The sequence below is a fragment of the Pezoporus occidentalis genome, unplaced genomic scaffold (assembly GCF_034315485.1).
Source record: "Pezoporus occidentalis ecotype Australia unplaced genomic scaffold, CSIRO_AGI_Poc_V1 ctg76, whole genome shotgun sequence".
Classification (NCBI taxonomy): Eukaryota; Metazoa; Chordata; class Aves; order Psittaciformes; family Psittacidae; genus Pezoporus; species Pezoporus occidentalis.
In genome coordinates this window covers 3,322,475-3,335,144 of record NW_026916115.1, presented here as the reverse complement: position 1 = coordinate 3,335,144, position 12,670 = coordinate 3,322,475, and the positions used below count along the sequence as shown (strand labels likewise).

Here is a 12,670-nt window from a genome sequence, read left to right as displayed (position 1 = left end):
AAATATGAATGTTCTCATCTAATACAAAGTAAGACAAAATTTGCTAGCTATTGGATGTTGAATGTATGTAGATGTTATTAATCTTGAAACACAGTTATCAGATGAGAGATGATTTCATAAATTTTAATTGGCTAATTTTTAACTATGGAGGGGGAAAAAAATATCTTAAATTCTTGCTTTCAGTGGCATTTTATAAACATCTGTCATTGCCAGGTTCCATGCTGGTGAGTTAGCCAGGAGTCTACTTCATCTGCAAATGAACAGTTGCAAAAGATTTACAAAATGTTCCCTCTAGACTACTCTTGGTCAGAAGCTATTCCTGGTCCTTTCTCAAAGATGCTTATTGATGCAACTGTGTGCTGATGTAGACTCCATGCTGTAAGATAATGTAAGTGATACCTCTTCAGCAGTTCCAGCTGGGAGGAGAATTTGGTCTAAATGAAGCTGAGCTTAAAATCCATAAAAAGAAATTGTGCCATGCTTCAGTTTATAAATAATTTTCATGCCATTTCCTTTCCATGTTCCTCTTTTCCATTACTTCACAAAAGTGGTAGAAGAGTAATACTGAGTAACACTTTGTTTAAAAATAGTCTTCTAAAATTTACAATTCCAGTTGTTTTCATCTTTGTTGTCATCAAGCAATAGTGGATTTGGTTTACTAGTCTAAATTTGGGGTCAGTACCTCCTGCACCTGGGTAGATCTGGCACTAAAACAAATAAAGAATCTTTAGTTCTTAACTGATCTTTTGTCTATGCCAGCAGTTGGAGCTGTGACTGTTTTTCCTTAGTGATCTAGTTGTTCAGTGTTTTTCTGAGCCACCTCTTGTCTCCTTGAGGAAGCACTATTTTTAAACATCTATTAAAGGAAAAGTTTAGGGTGGAATGCGCCGATTATACGTGCAAATAAAAAAGAAATCGTCCATGTGACTAAGCACGTGTTGCCAGCCAGCCTGTCTAGATTAGACTAGATGTTCTGGGAGAATGTTCTGTGACCATTTAATCTAAGATGCATCCATGAAATGTGGATTTGAGTCTGTTTCAGACATGAGTCCATGAATTTGTCACACAGTGGTAGCTGCCAGCTCACTATATGTAGAAAAGAGAATTAGACTGAAGTGAATAATTCTGAAGGTTTAAAATGATTTCTGGGAAGATGGTGAATTATACACACAGATGCTTTCTGTCTTGTAGCTTTCAGCACAGCTTAAAAGTGAGTTACCAAAGGTTATAGTAGGGAGGTTTTGTCATACAGGTTTGCTGTTGTGATTTCAGAAGTAAGGTACTGAGATGAAGAGGGGTATGGAAGAGCATGCAGTGTTGATCATACAGTAGTTCATGGGTATGTGGCCTTGGAGCTGAGTTCTGAGGAATGATTTGGGTGATGCTCTTGGGAGGATTTAAATAAATAATACTGGGTGCAACTGTTTCTGTATTTAAAAGGCAATGAAGAATGAAAGTTACATCTGCATGCACTTCAACTTTGTTCTTTGGTATATCCAAATTTGTTATTTTGAAAGACTGACAGAGGTATGTGGTTTTGATCCTTGTGTTCATGTCTTAGTAGTTGCTTTTTGAAGGGGCCGTAGAAGTTGGCTTCCTTATCAAGGCTACAATAAATTATTCATCATTTGAACTCATTATATCAAAATTGGTTGCATTTTAAAAGGTCAGGCTGTAGTTTAAGAGAACTCTTTGGCTCTCAGTATGTAAAAAATCAAAGTAGGTGATCACAGTATTTGGGATTTTTTTTTTTCCTTTAATAGCCTTAAAGTCTCTTATTCTAGCTCTGCTGAAATGGAATTACTGCTAATACTGACTGAGCTTATGCTTCTGCCAAGTCAGCTGGAATCCTTTCGAGCATACACTTTGGTGCCCAGCTGTGATATGCTTTCAGAATACCAATATCTGTGGAATGTAATTCCTGGATTGACATAGACAAAAGTATTAGTAAAACCACAATTATATCAAAACATGCCCCTAAAAAGTTTAAATGATTGCAGTATTACAATAATCTTTTAAATATTATTTTAAAATACTAGAAATAATTCCTGCTGGAAAAGGAAAGGGTAATACTACCTCCACTGTTCACTGTTCTGTACATTTCTGTATTTCCTCATTTACAGTTCGCTTCATTGCTACCTTTTGTCCTGTGATTTAACAGGTGAAAATTTTAATAGTCTCTTGAAAGCAGTGTAAGTAACAGATAGTTCATTTTTGTTCACCAGTGTACTTCCACGCATGGAGGCTGTGTTTTATGTTAGGACAGCTGCATGAACAGAAAGAACATGGGTTTGTTATGGTACTTGACATGCAGAGGGGCAATTTTGAACAAAATGCATGTTCTTTTAGCCTGTCAGTAAACTTTCACAAACTTCAAACTAAACATGAGTCACCTAATGAAAAGCAGGAGCTGAAGGGAAAGCGATGCAAGTAACAGGGCCTTCCACTGGGGTGCCTGGAGCTGTAGTAGGTAGTAAGCCTGTAGTCTTTTGCCAGTATCCTTGTTTTTTTTTCTTTTTTTAACTGGTGCTAGTTCTGCTGGTTTAATAGCAGGTGAATTAGTTTTCCAGATGCATGAAACCAAGGGCATGAGTTTAATGTTTTTGCTTTTCATACCATCCTAAGATACTTTTTCCAGCGTCCATTTCAATTCATTTTAGAGCTTTTCTTGTCATGTGTAGTCAGTTAGTAAATTGCATTCCTTCTGTAGCTTAAGTGCTGTTTGCTTAAAGCAAATTCTAGGTTTAATTCGTGAAAAATTATCACTATTCATTAGACTTCACAGCATTTCCCTGAAGTAAATCTACTACTTGATAGACAGCTTATTGCGTGGTGTTTTATCGCTGTTGATCTCAGGTACAGAAGTTAGGTGGTATTTGTTGCTTGAAAATGAGCTTGTAAAGTGAATTCTGTTAGTCACAGTAGCATCATTATAAACTTAAGGGAAGCTCCTTCTGAAGAAAAATGTTCTTTATTGTAAAGTCTAGGAAGGCATCTAATACACAAGATCATAGGTGCTAATGCTTAAAGGGAGACTGTAGCACTTCACTCAAACTTGTTTAATATTTATTAAATACATAAATATTTCGTGGGTTTAAACTTTCTGCAGGATAATGTTTCTTTGAGAACTAACACTTTGGGTATTTAACCACTGGCCCAAGTGTGTTTAGTCTTGATGAGGATGAAGGCAAACTGCAGCAAGAAAACTTCTGAGCTGGTACTGGGAATCACACTGAGAGTGGTTAAAGTTGGGGCCCATACAAGCTGTGAAAACTTCATTCTTGGAGATGTTTGCAACTCAGCTGGATATACGACCCAGTGCAGCTTGGCATAAACTTGGTGTTGGACCTGACTTTGAACTTATCCTGCAGGCCATTGGGACAAATGATACCTAGAGGTGCCTTCCAGTGTAAAGTATTTAAAAAGTGAAAGATTGTTTTGAGGAAAAATGTTTTTATATGTATATATGTGTACCATGTGCCTGTACTCGGGTGAAAAGTTCCTGCACATTCTTTGAAAGCTACAGCTCTTCATGGTAGTTTTTTAAATAGGCAGCTGGATTGGGTGGATTTCAGGAAGAGTCTGTATATTCAAAATAACAAAACTTATTTCTGCCTTAAATACAGCATCGGCATGTCTTCAGAGAGCAACTTCAAACACTAGTCTGATGTAAAAAACCAACCATGTACACACACACACATGATTTTTAAGGGAACTACTGTTTTTTTTTTTCTAACTCCTCTCCCTTTTTAAGCTGCACTACAAGCTGCAGGCTTCATGGAATAGAATTTTTCTGGAGGTATAAAAAACAGTCCAGGGTGTCCATATGATGTGGTGGACAAGTAATGCCAGAGGTAAAGATAGAGCAACCTGAAGTTCTATAGGCTAAGAAGAAAGTGGATAAAAAGAAATAATACTTGAAGAAAAAAAAAAGGGGGGGGGGGGGGGGGGGGGGGGGGAGTTGGGCAGAAGAAAAGACAAAGACCTGGTATGTGTATCAACAGTCATGCAGGTCTGCATCTAAGTAAATAACTGTTATTTTTCTCATCCCATACTCAGTTACATCTCCTGGCTCTAATCAGTGTCTTTTAAAAAGATTTTACAGAAACTATTGTTATCCAGTTAATCCACCCAGTACTTTAACAAAGAGAGTCCTGAAAGACTTTGAACTAGGAATGAGTGGTGCAACTTAGATGCGTTTTTGTGCATTGTGGGAATTGCTTCTCATCAGTCCTGTTGCCTTACAAACAAAGATTTAGGAAACAAATATTCCTATTCTTTTCTGAATAGAAAAAAAATGAGTAATGGGTTGTTTTCTTGCTTGAAGCTTCTAAGTCTACTTCTGTATGTGTTTTTTTTCTGTCTGAGAAGCTTTATCTTATTTCTTTACAGGGTCATACACCATAGCCACTGTTTTCACAGGCTTGCTTGCTTTTTTTTTTTTTTTTCATATGCAAAGCTCAGGCTCCTACCAGATCTCTGTTTTCAGCAGGATCAGATGCTGTGAGTCTTCTGTTTTGGATGGTAACTTCTGTTGTTTCTGGCTGATGTAATTTATAAAGAAGGTGTGGAATTGCTCCTTCTAGTCAGCTTGAAGAGTGCTCAGTCCTTTGGCTGGACATAACCAGCTATGGAATTTGTGCACCATGTAAAATACTGCCTTGGTGACAGCCATTAAATTCTTCCAGTATAACTGTTTTGTCTTTCTCACTTCCTTGTCTTTATATGCAAGTTAAAAACAAAACAAACAAAAAAAACCCTGACGCACATTTTGTTTAAAACTGGGCCAGGGTCCCTAAAGTGTCCCTAATCTACAGGTAGAAAACTTTTCTTATATAGCTTTTTTTTATGTGTTGCCTCTGATACAAAATCCAGTATTGTCACATCTGGTAGAATTCTGTCTGTAACTGCATAGTTTTGCCAGGACTAGCTGATTTCTGCTTTAATTTTCACTTGCCTCCAACTATACGTCAAATACAGTACGAGTGAGTGCAGTCAGTCTGTTGCAGTTTGCGCTGCGGCTGCTTAGGAATTGTCACAGGGAGCCAGGGTCCCAGAGGAGCTGAGGTGATAAAGCCACTGGGCTTTTTGTTTTGCTTTTTTTGTTTGTTTGTTTTGTTTTGTTTTGTTTTTGTTTGTTTTTTTCTTTGGTTTTTTGGCTTTTGCTGGTGGAGGAAGCCTGCTTGTATTTTCACAAAGAAATCAATCTAACTCCCTTACTTTTGAATCACTTTGTCCCTTTAATTATAATTTATGAAAGGGAAGTATTTTAACTGCATTGAAAACCAGCCAGCAGAGGTTGCCATTGATGCTTGTTACCTCTTACCTGCTCAGCAGTATCCAGATTTCTTATACATGACCTGAAATGTTTGACTGATCTGAGTGCTTGCTGTCTGAGCTCAGTACTCTGTGCACACAGGGATAGGCACTGTGGTTTTATACCTCAGCTGGGTCTCACCTGAGAGTAAGGTGACTCTATGGGTACTGTTACATTTGGAAGCTTTATTAGTTAACAGTATACAAATTTGTATCGAAGAGGATGCACTGAGCAGATAGTTTGTGTGTTCCACTGAATTGTAGGCTTTACCTTTGCTTATCTTGCATGCCCTTTTGTCTTTGAGGCTTTCCGACATCTATTTTAATATGTTTTGGCCCTTTATGGCTCTGGTGCCAAGCATGAACGGACCCATGGAGGAGATGGAGAAGTGCTAGTTGCTGCCATGCCTGTGCACACCGTTGTTTGTTCTGCTTCACCCCCACAAGAGGAGTGGGAAAGAGGAATAAAAACTGCTTCCTATTGTTCCCCCCATGGTATGAATGGCTTTGGCTTAAAGCTGTACGCAGGGGCTAAATTTAGTCATTAAATCTGATATCGCAGCCATTTACAGTTGTGAGGTATTGGAATGATTTTAATTTTTTCTTAAATCCTTCAATAGAAGAATCTGGAATTATCACATGCTGTTATTACGAACCACTCTTACACTGCTGCACTTTGTGCTGCTTCACATTTTCACAGACTTGTCACACAGCCTTGAATATTTGCTCCAGGCTATACTCGAGATACAAGGTGTTAACCCAGGAGCAGCTTACTAAATTTTGCCTGTTGGTGTGCCTTGGAACAAAAAGAATTTAAATCAGTGTGGTTTCTAATGACTTAGTTTGCTAAAGCTTCCGATACCATTCTTAAAACATCTTTTCCTGATCTATAGCCCAAAATACTGTTTAATGGTTGATGTTTTGGTATTTAAATTTGATTCTGTCTGTGTCTAAGGATGTATGGACTTTCTATGTACGATAACTTTGGTAGTTGTACTTCTGTTACTGGTTTTATTTTTAGGAAGCATGAAGTAAACAAAAGTTCCAAGTCCTTAATCAGGGAATAACAGCATCCATTTGCATGAATAGAGAGATCAGTTAATTGGGTTTAAAAGTCTGTGTTTTGAGAAATAGTATGTTACTCGGAAGTATTTGTATTTAAGCTGATTTTTTGCATTCGGTTGAATCAATTAAAAAGCTGTATTGAAACGAGTTGCAGATGAGCTTTAAAATAAATCTGCCTTAAATATGAAAATAACTGATTTTTAGGGGATGGTAATTTTTGTCTTTTAAGGAAGAGAAGGAAGTTTGTGTTGAACCACGGCAAATATTTCAGGCTAAACATTTGCAGGCAATGTACAAAAGGTGCATGTGAAATTGGTCATCTGAGAATAACTTCTACTAAACGTTTTTACTTAGGCGATGCTGGGGGTTTCTAAAGTTAAATATTTCTATCTGTCTGTCTATCTCTATAAAAGACGAGTTGGGTGGGCCTGACTTAAACGCTTGCGTTTGGAATATATATCCTGTGGACTTGGAACGTTGTTGAATTACTAGCTTTCGGTGCGGTTCCCCGCGCTGACCTGGCGCTCAGCACTGTGTAGGAGCAGACCGCCAGAGATGGGAACTGGCACCGCGCACACGTCCCGAAGGCACCTGACTGCCGGCTCTGCGGGGGTTGGCGGGACGAGCACCGGCTTCTCGCCGGCGGTCCCCGCGGCCGTGCTGCAGCCTTCTCCCGCCGGAGGAGCGCCGGGCACTCGGAGCAAGCCCCGCGGCTGCCGGCCGGGGCCGGGCTTGGCGGTACCCGCGCCGTGCAGTGCCGTTCCCCCGCTGCGCTGCGGGGGGCGCCGCCGGCCCGGCCCGGCCCGGCCCGGCCGCCGTTACCTAGTGACAGCGGCGCGGCGCGGCCATTGGCTGCGCGGCGGGGGGGCCGGAGGCAGTCACCTTTCCAGCGCCCGGCTCGGCTGCATCGGCTTAGGGGGGGAGAAGAGGAGGAGCGGACTCAGGTGCAAGCAATCATTTCAAAGGGGAAGGAGAGAACTAGCGGCAGAAGCTCTAGCCGCAGCACAGTAACTAGGACTCCCCTGTCAAGCAGTTCATCATAGCGGCTGATAAGGATGCGTGTAGGTGAGAAAGATTGCTATATTGCTTTAAGAGAAAAATAGAGAAAGTAGTAATTTTATGTATGCTCTGTTGCTTTTAGACAAAGGGAATGAATAGCCGGAAATATTCTGGGATGTTATAAAATCAGAAGGACTTTCTGTACAGTGAGGCGGTGCACGACAGGAAATTAACTCCAAAAGGAATACTTTCTCTCAAACTGCTGCAACAGAATTGAAATTTTTTCTCTTCTAGTATCTGAAATTCCTCCTGAAGACACGGCAAGGACTATCAAAAACATCAGAGAGATTCTGGTACTTTTAAAGAGACTTAAAGCAAATGCCAGCGTAATAGCTGAATGACCTTGGAGAACATTTTATGTGGATTCATTAATTTTCACTGCCAGTCTTCTAGTCTCAGGAACTCTAGGATTAAAAATGGCTTTAACATTTTAGGGGCCTTTCCAACTACAAGATTGTATACAGTTAATTACCTGCCTAATGATTCCTGAACTAATCCAGCATTTACTTAAAGCTGAACACAGGAAGAAGATGCTTTCTTTTAATGTTTACTTTTTCCATAATTGCGAATAAAATGAACAAGGTAATGTCCTGCAATTAGAAGAACTTTTTAAGCAAGTATTTATTATGCTGATCATCTAATAAATATAGAAACCTTAAAGCCCTAAGAAGATGAAGCTGAATAACAGAATAATGGAGCAGTAAACAATGGCAGCTTTTCTAGTCAAATCAGCATTTCATTAGCTTCACAGCAGAATGCAGATGGAAGTTTCTGTTCTCATTGTATGGGGGTTTGTGAAATGATTCAGGTGTTGCTACAGAGGTGAGCAATATCGGGGATACACCTATGAACTCCTGGGTACTGATCCACGGTAGCAGATATGGCAGAGTTTCTGAAGACGAGTATTTTAAATTACCATTTCTGAAATTAAATTCAAGAGGATTTATTTTGTCTGTGGGGACCTTGCATTATGCTTCTGGCATTAATAATAGTAATGGACTAAAACTGTTTGAAGGAATTGTGAATATTGACATAAGTCTCTAAATTCTATTCTTAAATTATTTTAATTTTTAAATGACTAGAACACAATCTTCCTCATTGTATGTAAGATGTATGTTTTCTTTCCTGGGAGTCCGAGGACAAATCTGCCTTGTCCCCCACCCATCTCTCTCCAAATAAAATTCATTATACATACCGAAACAGTAGTGAGTCTATTGGAATTAACCTTGCCAAAAATGTTTTCCTTATCTTTCCAATGAATGCTGTGGATAAGATGGAGTACCATCTCCTGAACGGAGACAGAAAAGACAGTGTTAGAGAATGAACTTTTTTCTTTATTCTCCAGTAAGTCTGCGATTTAAATTGAGACATAGAAAAGATTATGTTCAGTAACTGCTGGTCCAGGAAACTGGAGCTCTACTGAGGTTCCTCCTTCCCTTTCTCTCCCTCACCCCATTATATTCCAAAGTAAATGACTTTCTCAGGAAAATAGGCAGTCAGAGATTACCCCACTCCTTCCCCAGGAAATGAATGTATCTCTTTTGTCAGTTTTTATTTCCATATTTCAGAGTACCTGTTTGTTTTAGAAGTGCCTTGTGTTTGCTAAAAATTGGTCAAGAGCACTGGAAGAGCTGATCAGTGGCCTTTCTCTTTCTGGCTTTTTTTTTTTTGGGTTTTGTTTTGGTTTTTTTTTTTGTTTGTTTGTTTGTTTGTTTTGGTTTGGCTTTTTTCCCTTTCTTTTTCTTTCTTTTTTTTCTTTCCTTAAAGCTAAGGTGTGCCAGAGGTGATGCGCTGATGCTGAGGAGGCATCAACAGCTATGGGACTGTAATCCTCTCAAATGTAAGCACTGGCAGTGTCTACAAAGAGAGATCCTGAGAAGCTGAAGCAGAGTTTAGCTGCTGTTAAGCAGGTCATCTGCTCATTAAGGCTCAGATTGCAGTGTTCCCCAGTCACAAAACATGAACCAGTCCCGATGGATTGAATGGAGGACTCTGAATATGAGCAGTAGTATTATGAACATATCTGAGCATCTCTCCTGCCCTCTTGGATTTGGTCACTACAATGCAGTTGACATCTGTATCCTTGAGACAGTTGTTATTGTCTTGCTAACATTTTTAATTATTGCGGGTAACTTAACTGTGATATTTGTTTTTCACTGTGCTCCACTTCTGCATCATTATACCACCAGCTATTTTATTCAGACCATGGCCTATGCTGATCTCTTTGTTGGAGTTAGCTGCTTGGTTCCTACTTTGTCACTGCTCCACTACTCGACAGGTGTCCACGAGTCCTTGACTTGTCAAGTTTTTGGATATATCATCTCTGTGCTAAAAAGCGTATCTATGGCATGTCTTGCTTGCATCAGTGTGGATCGCTATCTCGCTATAACAAAGCCTCTCTCCTATAATCAACTGGTCACACCTTGTCGCTTGAGAATCTGCATCGTCTTGATCTGGATATACTCTTGTCTGATCTTCTTGCCTTCCTTTTTTGGTTGGGGAAAACCTGGTTACCATGGAGATATTTTTGAATGGTGTGCTACCTCCTGGCTAACTAATGCCTATTTTACTGGCTTTATCGTGTGCTTACTGTACGCTCCTGCTGCCTTTGTCATATGTTTCACATATTTCCACATCTTTAAAATTTGCCGGCAGCACACCAAAGAGATAAACGATCGGAGAGCTCGATTTCCCAGCCATGAAGTGGATGCTGCTGGGGAGACTGGGCACAGCCCCGATCGCCGCTATGCCATGGTTTTGTTTCGGATAACCAGTGTGTTCTACGTGCTGTGGCTCCCTTACATCATATACTTTCTGCTTGAGAGCTCTAGGGTGTTCGAAAACCCAGCACTTTCCTTCTTAACAACATGGCTTGCTATAAGCAATAGTTTCTGCAACTGTGTGATATATAGCCTCTCCAACAGCGTTTTCAGGCTGGGACTGCGGAGACTATCAGAGACAATATGTTCATCTTGTATGTGTTTAAAAGACAGGGATGTACGGGACCCTAAACCAAGAAAACGGGCTAATTCCTGTTCCATTTAAAGAAAACTGACACATGATCAAATGCAGAGTTTTGATAGTATTTGCTGTATCTGGAAATTTGCCAGAAGATGAATGTTTACTTGAATAGCTTGCTGTGATGCTAGAATGAGTTTGGAAGTAATTGTGGAAAAGGAAAAGGCTGCTGTAAGAGGGGTCTCTAAACTCGAATATAGTTCTTGTGAAATTGTGAGGGCATCAATTCGACAGAGATGATGAAGAAAGTCAGAAATAAAAATCTTCCAAAGGGCATGAAATAACTACCACATCAGAGGAGATTCCTCATAAAATAAGTTAGGCACTACCTTATATTTTTCCCCTTGTAGAAAAGTTGTCTTACTGTCTTTGTGTCAGAATATACTGTAGCCTTCTGAATTTAAATATATTTAAGAGGAAAAAATCAACAACAGTAAGTGGCTATCCGTAAATAATATACCTGAGGACTATAGTAGATACTGCAGATTAATAATCAGCTCTATCTCTGCTTACATCTTGTAGAATTTTCAGTTGTACAAACAGTCTGCAGTCATAAAACCTGTACTGGGCACGACGCTTTAGGATAAAATGGCACATTTTGGTACAACTTTCACAGAAGCTCTCCCTCTCATTTCCCCTTTTTTTCCATGCTGTTCATCCCTAGATTCCATCACTTCCTAGTGGTTTAGTTTGAGGGCATGAGGTAAACTGAGTTTCAAACCATTCCTCCTGCAAAAGGCCATAGCCTTTCATGGCTGGCTGAGTAATTGCAGCTGCCCATGTACAACGACTTCAGTCTTTCATTCTCTTGATCCTGTTAAATTAGTTCACAGTATCGATGTAGTGTCCTTTAGGGTGTACTAAAGCGTTTCCTTTACTGGCTACAGAAATAATCCTAATGCAGATATGATAATTGTGCACAGCAGTGTGCTTCACTGCTTAGAAAATTAAAACTCTCTTCTTCGGGAAGTTTAAATAGCTTACTGTTGTAGCTGTCAAGTCTGTTGTGTGAACCTAGCTTGCACATACTATTTTTTAAGAGAAAACATAAACTGTGGTCTGTGCCTAATGTTTTCGTAGCACATGGAATAGGTCAATGCTACAGGATTAAAAAATTACTTTCAGAGAAATAACTTCCATGCAGTCGTTGAATAGCTGTTTCTTAGACAAGTGTTCTTGGAGGAGGTGAACTAGGCAGTTTAGTATTAAATACAGGCAAAAAAGCTTCAGTATTTCCTTTTGTACTGAACTGATTTTCAGGTCCACTGATGAAATCTTTTTTTATTTTGCAGGGGTGCAGAATAGGTTTGTGTAATAAACTGTCAGGGGTTCAGATGCATGTCAATCAATAAAATATGAAAATTATTATTTTGAACCAAATGTAAATTTTCTTAGATGGTTATTGGCATTTAGAAAAGGCCCAATTATTGATTATTGGTGCTTTTTAACACTGCACTATTATTCCTTCTTTCACCAAAATGCATATGTAAAGATTGTGCCTATTACTTTTTGTAATGGAAGCTAACCACGGTTGCACGCCTGCTTGTGGTTTGACTCTAGGTCTCCCTTAATTATGTGTCCTTTGTTCTGTTGAGGTGGTTCTGAACCCCTGTACATTTTTTAAAGCTGTAAGAAAGTTGAAACAATGGAATAAAGTAGTATTATGTGTATCAAAACCAGCCCTGGCATTAGTTCCCTGATGTTGTGCTCTGTTCTTTGTGAAAGTTCTTTTGGGTTAGGACTCAAGAGTGAACAATTAAAACCCAAACCTCAAAGCTGCTTGCTTGCCATCTTAAACATTTATAATACTGGTTTCTAGAATTGCACAGTCTTTAAAGCAGATTTAAATGCAACTTGCAACATTCTTCTGGCTGAGCTGAGATGTTGCTGACAATTAGCCTTGATAGATACTATGGAAAAATTAGTAGCATTCTTTACACGTTATCTCGTAATGCTCCATGTCTACAGGAATGTGTCTGCTGCCTTCTTCTGAAAAGCTGCTGTTTATTTTGGAAGGCTCTTTTTGGTTTACTGCTGCTATATAAGGTTGTGTAACCTCGTCTCTTCTTACAAACGTGACCTGGGGTCTTTATGTTTTGTCATTATTTTGTCATTGTTTCCTGCTTAGGAGGTCCTCAGAGTACAAGACTTGGGCAAGGAAAAGTGAAACATACAGTCTTTCACAACTCACAGGGCTGGTTTCATACCAACA

At 39.5% G+C, this 12,670-nt stretch overlaps 2 protein-coding genes across 7 annotated transcripts in view; both read left to right on the top strand.

The window, feature by feature from the left end:
• The window catches only part of RABGAP1L (RAB GTPase activating protein 1 like), a 242,294-nt gene that overhangs the window by 71,196 nt on the left and 158,428 nt on the right, over positions 1–12,670 (top strand). The gene's annotated exons all lie outside the window — the stretch shown is intronic.
• Positions 5,169–12,137, top strand: GPR52 (G protein-coupled receptor 52). 3 transcript variants are annotated; one of them, XM_062602230.1, is made up of 3 exons: positions 5,169–7,442; positions 7,675–8,022; positions 9,208–12,137. In XM_062602230.1, the coding sequence occupies exon 3, from the start codon at positions 9,400–9,402 to the stop codon at positions 10,483–10,485; it is 1,086 nt and encodes a 361-aa protein (XP_062458214.1). In that variant the 5' UTR covers positions 5,169–7,442; positions 7,675–8,022; positions 9,208–9,399; the 3' UTR covers positions 10,486–12,137. The 3 variants fall into 3 exon arrangements, with proteins under 3 accessions (XP_062458214.1, XP_062458212.1, XP_062458213.1); XM_062602228.1 differs by having other exon boundaries at positions 7,523–8,022; XM_062602229.1 differs by having other exon boundaries at positions 5,169–7,446; positions 7,523–8,022.